Source organism: Carcharhinus amblyrhynchos, chromosome 15 (genome assembly GCF_965287045.1).
Source record: "Carcharhinus amblyrhynchos chromosome 15, sCarAmb.v2.hapA, whole genome shotgun sequence".
Classification (NCBI taxonomy): Eukaryota; Metazoa; Chordata; class Chondrichthyes; order Carcharhiniformes; family Carcharhinidae; genus Carcharhinus; species Carcharhinus amblyrhynchos.
In genome coordinates this window covers 72,996,240-73,004,429 of record NC_137338.1, presented here as the reverse complement: position 1 = coordinate 73,004,429, position 8,190 = coordinate 72,996,240, and the positions used below count along the sequence as shown (strand labels likewise).

Genomic DNA, 8,190 nt, shown 5'->3' with positions numbered 1-8,190 from the left:
TGCTTTTAGTATATTGACACAAACGATAGGATTGTCCCAGAACTGCACATGGTATCAGCTGGAGTGTGGGGTCAATATATTGTGATGCACAAGGTTTGAAGATGTATGTTTGGGGCGGCAGGATTACACAGTGGTTAGCATTGCTGCCTCACAGCTTCAGGGTTTGATTCCCGGCTTGGCTCACTGTCTATGTGGAGTTTGCACATTCTCCCCATGTCTGCGTGGGTTTCCTCCAGGTGCTCTGGTTTCCTCCCACAGTCCAAAGATGTGTGGGTTAGGTGGATTGGCCATGTTAAATTGACCCTAGTGTCCTGGAATGTGTAGGTTAGAGGGATTAGCAGGGTAAATGTGTGGGGATAGGGCCACAATCAATACAGATTTGATGGGCTGAATGGCCTCCTTCAGCACTGTAGAGATTCTACCTATGTTCATTGTTCATATGAACATTATTCATTAGATGACTTTCATTGAAACCAAACTTTCCCTTTTTTACTCACCTTAGATTTTAGTATCCTTTATAATTGCCCCTGTCCAGTTGAGCAGGTGATGGTAAGCTGCCTTCCTGAAGCCCAGAGTTGATTGTTGTATGTAAGAATTTAAATGCTGGTCTTACCTATTGTCCCCACATCTCAAGAATGAATTAAAAAGTGGATATATTAAAGGCTTGAGGATAATGGAGTGGAAATGCGACATGCAGGAATTTGCCTGTCTGGGTGTGGTGTACAAATAAAGTTAAGGTTCAGCCTGTTTTCCAAACATTACTGCCTTTCCTAATGTGAAACAAAAGATAAAATACCTTAATGATTAAATAGTCGTAGCAAAGAATCTCAAGCCAGGTACCCGCTGTGTTGCGTACTTGCCACGATTTAGCTGACGTTTTGTAATCTGACTGTTGAATCATAACAATGGTTCTCTCTATCCCTTCCTTCCAGGTATTTCTTCATGAGAAAGCTCCACCACTCTCAGGCTGTGGCAGTAGTAGACCAGAATGGTGAAGATATGCAGGATCCTCTGGGTAAGTGTTGGAATGGCATCTTATAGTAGCAGCAGTCCCTCAGCACACAATCAGTAAGTCCAAGGTGTTTGATGAAGTTAAAGTCTATATATTATTGACACAAGTAGGCTTACATTAACACTGCAATGAAGTTACTGTAAAAATTCTGTAATGTGACTATCAGCCTGCTTTTTGATGCTCCAATTCCAAGGGTGGCACGGTGGCACAGTGGTTAGCACTGCTGCCTCACAGCACCAGGAACCCAGGTTCAATTCCCGGCTTGTGTCACTGTCTGTGTGGAGTTTGCACGTTCTCCCCCTGGTTGTGGAGGCAAATTTGATAGGGTCTTTCAAGAGACTTCTGGATGAGTACATGGAACTTAATAGAATTGAGGGTTATAGGTAAGCCTAGTAGGTATGGATATCATCAGTGCAACTTGTGGGCCGAAGGGTCTGTTTGTGCTGTAGTTTTTCTATGTTCTATGTCAGGGGGACTAGCTAAGGTAAATGCTTGGGGATAGGGCCTGGGTATTTTGAATTTGTTTTTGTAGTGCCTTACATAACTGTAGGACATCACAAAGAACTTTCTGGTTAATGAAATATTTTTGAAGTAGAATCACTCTTGTCACTGTGAATGTAATAATAACCAGCTAATTGGTTTTTGTGATGTTAATGAGAGATAAACATTGGCCATGATAGCAGGGCAAACTCCCCTGCCCTTCTTCAAAATAGTGTCACGAGATTATTTACATTCGCCTGAGAACAAAATGGGCCTCGGTTTAACAATTTATCCAAAAGACATCTGGCAGTGCAGCACTCTTTCACTATTACACTGGAGTATCAGCTTAGGTTACATACTCAATCTCTGGAGTGAAGCCTGAATGTTTCTGACTCACAACAAAAGTCCTGGCACCAAACCACAGCTGCCAATAGAGATCTTCCAATTGTTTCTCTGTAGTTCCCTTCAGCAAGCCCTCACACCTTGGCAGCTACTCCAGAGAAACTGGAAGTTTCTTTTGTACTGCTAAAAAGCAAGAAGGACAAGCTGTCAAAGCTTTTCATCTTGCACTCATCAGGACAGGTGAAAGAATGCCAAATTTCAAAGGGAGCAACAATTTATACTGTATGAGAAAAGGGTGCCAATTGATAGGAAATCGTCTCTGAATGGTTGCAGTGTCATCACTGGGGAACTCTGGTCCCCCATGCTTTTGTTTATTCAAAAAAGGCTCAATGCCTGGACATGTTCCTTGCACATAAATATATGTAACATCACACTGGCACTGAAATACATACACCACAACACATTTATGTGGTAGGTAAAATGCTGTTTCACCTTGCCAGTGGTATCTGTTAGTGGAAAATACGACTCATGGTGCTACTGCACGTTAACAGTGTGAAATAGCTAGTTTAATCTGTTGTTCAAATGTTTGAGACACCTCACCCTTCCAGGGTAATCTGAGGTAGACTGGGCACTTTTCAGGTCAGAAAGTGGTGACGTTAGGCCCATTAATGAGCTTGCGCGATATCCAGCAAGCAGTCACCTGATCAGCGTGGCCATGATCCCATAGATTGGTTTCATTTTTAAATCCCTCCCAGTTGCAGGCTGGCCAGGGGAATGGGCAATCAAACTTACTATCTTCCTCTGAATCAACTTCATGTGAAACTCGACAGGAAGGAACATTCATCCCCTTCTAACACCGAGAGAATGTTTTGTTAGAAAATGTCCTCTTCCTACTTCTAACTGTCCTGGTTAATAATGACAATCTGATTTTGATACACTGTTTTAGCATCATTTTAACTTCCTCAATCGTTCAGCTGTGCAATCAAATGTCTAAAAATGGATCATTCCTGTTTCCAACAGAAGAAAGTGTGTGAAGCTGAGGAGACAGCCTGAGTAATAATGAAGGTAATGATTTAAAACCACCTTTATATGAAGCATAACAATATCATTTGCCTTTGAAAAGTGCAATAATAAGATGACTGACAGTGATCCCATTCAGGCCAACTTGGTGTGTTCTACAGCATTGGGTTTAGTCAAATGGCAATCACATGTTGACTAATTTTTGTGCGCTTATCGCCGAAAACAAAACCAAATTGATGCATTCATAAAAAGAACTATATTGTGCAACTGGAAGCTGTAGCTCCCGTCATTGAGCCTAGCCAGTTGGCTTGGAGCCTTGCAAAATACTGCCCTTATTCAGCATTTCTATGACATTCCCCGAAATATGAGCAGAGGTGCCCAGCTGTTTGTGTTCAGGGAAAAACTGGAGGAAAGGCCACTCTGGTCAGTTCCTGTGTCTCTCAAAGCAATCTCATTTCCAGCAATTGGTCCGTTTTTAAATTGCCTTTTTCATTTCTCTCCCCCCCGCCCCCTCTGTTTCAAATATCCGATGAGTCAATTTGAGCAAATCTCCGGCTTGGGCCGAGAGTGGTACAGACACAATTCCGCAGCTTTGGTGGGAGCAAATGGAAGTGATAAGGGTCAATCTTTCTATGTGTAAATTCCAGTTCCATATCCCAAAACTGAAGGCCTGGGCTCTGGTAGAGCTTCCTGAAGCTTCTTGTCACCAAAGAGGCCACTCATTTAGCAGGGAATTTATCATGAGCAAGGTACCTATGTCATTCAAATCTGCTGCCTGCTTTTCACTGGACCTCACTGCGTGGGTTTCCTCTGATGCTCCGGTTTCCTTCTGCAGTCCAAAGATGTGCGGGTTAGGTTAATTGGCCATGCTAAAAATTGCCCCTTAGAGTCCTGAGATGCGTAGGTTAGAGGGATTAGCAGATAAATATGTAAGAATATGGGGATAGGACCTGGGTGAGATTGTAGTGCAGACTCAATGGGCCAAATGGCCTCTTTCTGCACTGTAGGGTTTCTAAGATTTTATGATTCTCAGTACACCTATCCTTTTCACTTCTTAACTCTTCCATGTGATAAAGGCATCACTGGCAAGGCCAACAATTGTTATCCATCTCTCTTTTTTTTGTTATATCCAATTCAATCCAACCAAAGTTCAATTCAAAGTCTCAACCAGGGAGACATTCCAGATCCAAGCTGACAAGCCTCTTTCTCTCTTCGGCTTGATCTACAGATCTGAGTTGATTGGAACAAGCATTGCACCCCTCCAGTGCTCGATCTGTCTTGCATCTTAGCCAAAAGGCCTGGATGCCATTTTAAAAAATTGCTTCAAGTGAACCCTCAGTGTAACCTCATTGACTTCTATCAAGTGTAGGACACCGATACTACACTTGATCGTAGCCAAAAAAAATCTCTAATTGCCCTCCAATGGATTGGCTTCGTAGGTCATTTCTTAGGGCAGTTACGAGTCAATCTTATGGTTGTAGATCTGGGTCAGACCAGGTAAGGATGGCAGATTTCCTTCCCTAAAGGACATTAGTGAACCAGATGGGTTTTAACAGCAATTGATGATAGGTTCCTGGTTACCATTACTGATACTAGATTTTAATTCCAGATTTATTAATCAACTTAATTTATTAATTAATTTATTCAAGTCCCACCAGTTGCCATGGTGGGATTTGAACCAGCGTCTCCGGATCATTAGACTGGGCCTTTAGATTACAAATCCAGTGAAACAAAGTCCAAAAACAAAAAACTTTTTGTTTTCATGTTGTCATGCTGCCTTTTTCTTTCAACATTAAACCCTTTAATTCAGCACAGTTTTTAAAATTTGCCCTCAGGATGTGGGCATTATTGGCAAGGTTGGCATTTATTATCATGCCCTGGTTCTCCTGAGAAGTTCAGTGTAGTCTATGTGGTGTAGTTAACTCCTAAAGTGCTGTTCAGTAATGAGTTCCGAGACCGAGGGGACGATCTTACCATTGCAGTCCACCGGCCGATGCGCGCGGTGAACTGGGAAGATCACACGAGAACCGAGAAATCAGGTTTGCGCCCAACATCGGATATCCAGGGCTATCAGCCATTTCCAGCATGAGGCTGAATAAATTAGTTAATATATTTAAAACCTGATTTAAATTAAATAAATGAGCCCAGGAATCAATTTTCCAGGCTCACTTCCCTCTGTGGCCTCGCCAGGCGAGATTCTCCCTGATGAGAATCACGGCTGGTTCCCAACTATGGGCACCAGACATGATAGCCTCGCTGGTAGAACCAAAGGCCATTGAGGCCCCTGGGAGACTTGGGACAGGAAGGATGCCCCTGGCACTGCCAGCCTAGCACCCAGGCAGTGTCCACCAGGCAATGGTCAATGCCAAGGAGGCAGTGATTCAGGGGGCAGTGCCTACTGGGGGGGGGGGGGGGGGCAGGGCCAGACCAGAACAGGTCAACTGATGGGGAGAGGGAGGGGCAGGTCAGTCCAGGTGGGGTAGGGGGTGTAGGTCATGAGGGTTGATCTATCTAGGTGAGGGGGGGTCTTTTGATAGGCCGTGGGCACCCCATGGTATCTGGGGGGTGGGGGGGGTTGCCGTGTTTAGACAACGTAGGCAAGCTGAGAGCAGCAGAGACTGTGTGATAGATCTATCAACTTCCCAGAGTAGAGAGACCTGCACATGTGCAATGGCGCCCTCTGTTGCTGTCAGCCAGCTTTCTGGCAATTTAAGCCTCACCCACTTTAAGTCTCATCCCTACAGATGAGAAATGGTTTTGAGGTTTTTTTCTGCTCTAAGTATGTAATATAGCAGATTTGGACTCGCCCAAAAAATGGATCAGAAACTCTCTCCCATTTTCACGCTAGTTCTGGACTTAGAGGATGGAATTCTCCCCAAAAAAGTCTAAGTGTCGAATTTACATGAAAACTGGAGTCATTCATGCTGTTTTTTACAGTAGACTCTCCCAACTCTGTGCACCACAGGGGCCACCAGTAAGAATATCATCAAATTTCAGGGAGCAGGGCTTATTCCTGCGGAAGAGTTGGCAAACACCACCTCTCCAGCAGGCTACTGTGCATACACTGATCTGTCAGCACTGAGATTGGCACATGCGCAGTAGCACCACATTGACAGCCTTCCTCTTTGCTCTCTGGCCCAATCACTGGCCAACTCTGTGACCCTGTAACACCAGCCCTCTGAATCCCACCCGCCCCCCAAGACCCAATTGTTGGCCCCACAACCATTCCCAGCCTGCCTGCCCCAATCTGTCCAACTCCCCCCTGCCAATTTCTCTCCCCCCTTGACTGTTCAGCCCCCCACGGTCCCAATACCCTAGCAGGCTGACCCCACCGCCCCAACTGACAATCCCACTGCCCCCAACCCATTCTGATTGCTGGCCTTCCTGCTTCCCTGACTGATCCATAGGCAGAGTGGCAGTGAAACTTCCCCGCACCACCGATCATCCCCTAGGCCCCGATCCCCATATTCCTATGCAGCGAGACCTCCCTCCCCTCTGCCCTATGTCCAATGGGCAGTGCCAAGATGCCCCCTGGGCATTGGCACTTGCCCCTTGGGCAGTGCCAGGGCTCCCAAGATGGCACTAGTAGGGTGCCAATATCCAGGAGGCACTGCCCTCCCCTGCCACCCGACCCTCTGGAGGGCCCCGGATTGCTCCCCTTCACTCCAGCGGGGTCGGGCCGCTATCTCCCAAAAGTGAAACCTGCTGGAGGGAAATATTCCTGGCAGGATGGGAGAGGTAAGCAGGCCCGGAGACTTCAGTCCCGAGCCCACTAATCATATTCAAATGATATTAAAATGTCCACTTGAATACATAGTACAATTCCACGCCTATTCCTGGCGTGGAGCTGACGGTGCCAGAAACCTAGCGCTGGGAGAGGCACTTGGCCAGATGCCCAGCGCGGATCGTGCTAATCCGGCTCTGCTGAAATCTCCTGTGCGAATCACCCCCAGAATGTTTTTCATAAGATCGCCCCCTTTGATTCGATGATAATGAAGGGATGACAATATACCTCCAAGTTAAGATGGTGTAAGTTGGAGGCGATGTGTTCCCAGACATCTGCTATTCTTTCTAGGCGGAGGATGTGGTTGCTTTGAGAAGTGTTGCCAGAGAAGTCTTGGCATGTTGCAAGTTGTGGTGTATCTTATAGATGCCATGAGCTGCAACGATGATACAGTAGTGGTTGAGAGGCTATAGTTTAAGGTGGTGGATAGGTTACCAATCAAGCAGACTGCTCAGTCCTGGATGATGCGTTTTTGTAGCTATAGCCATCCTGGCAAGTGACAATATCCCATCACACTCCTGACTTTGAGAACAGAGATTGCAGCCTCTACTCTGCAAGGGAACTACAGTATTTATATAGCTATTTATGCAGCTCTTTCAGTTAAGTTTCTGGTCAATGGTGACCCTCCCCCTTCAAAATATTGGTGATGGAGGAATTCAGTGATTTAAATGTTATTGAGAATCAAAGAGTCGAAAAATATGTGGGTTAGGTTGATTGGCCATGCTAAATTGCTCCTTCATATAGATGTGGGAGTAGGGTCTGGATAGGATTTTGGGGCTTCTGCATTGTAAAAATTCTACAAGTTGGTTAGATTCTCATATTGAAGATGGTTATTTCCTAGCACTTTTGTGCTGTGAAAAATACTTGCCATTTATCAGCCCAACCGTGAATGTTCTCGATGTCTTGTTGCATTTGGACATGGACTACATCAATACCTAAGGAGATGCAAAGGGTGCAAAATACTGTGCAATAATCTTAAGATGAAAGAAAGGTCATGAATGGAGCAGCTGACTGTGGTTAGGCCTGGAGCACCACCCATCTTGCGATGATGTCCTGGAGATGAGAAGATTGACTTCCAACATTCTTGTCCACCTGCTTTTGGGCAAGGTATCATTCTGCCAGGGCAAGAGCATTTCCTAGATTCTCCTTGACCAGAATTCTGCTTGGGCCCTTTGACATTACATTCATTCAAATGCTGACCTGGTGTCAAGCAAAGCCACTCTCCTAGCTCATCACTGGAGTTCAGTACTTCTGCCAATTCTGTAACAATGTCTGGATTTGATTTGATTTATTATTGTCACATGTATTGGTATAGAGTGAAAAGTATTGTTTCTTGCACACTATACAGACAAAGCATACTGTACATTTGGAAGAAAAGGAGAGGGTGTAGAATATAGTGTTACAGTCATAGCTAGGGTGTAGAGAAAGATCAATTTAATGAGAAGTAAGTCCATTCAGAAGTCTGACAGCAGCAGGGAAGAAGCTGTTCTTGAGTCGGTTGGTATGTGACCTTAGACTTTTGTATCTTTTTCTGGAAGAAGATGGAAAAGTG

General features: G+C 45.1%; 1 protein-coding gene across 1 annotated transcript in view; it reads left to right on the top strand.

Annotated features, from left to right (window-relative positions):
- The first annotated feature begins 930 nt into the window (after nucleotides 1-930).
- Nucleotides 931-8,190, top strand: part of rubcnl (rubicon like autophagy enhancer) — a 51,917-nt gene continuing 44,657 nt past the window's right edge. Inside the window, exons 1-2 of the mRNA XM_080204218.1 lie at nucleotides 931-1,015; nucleotides 2,855-2,899. Of these exons, the coding sequence (XP_080060344.1) occupies nucleotides 2,894-2,899 (6 nt within the window). The 5' untranslated portion in view covers nucleotides 931-1,015; nucleotides 2,855-2,893. The remainder of the gene's footprint in view (nucleotides 1,016-2,854; nucleotides 2,900-8,190) is intronic.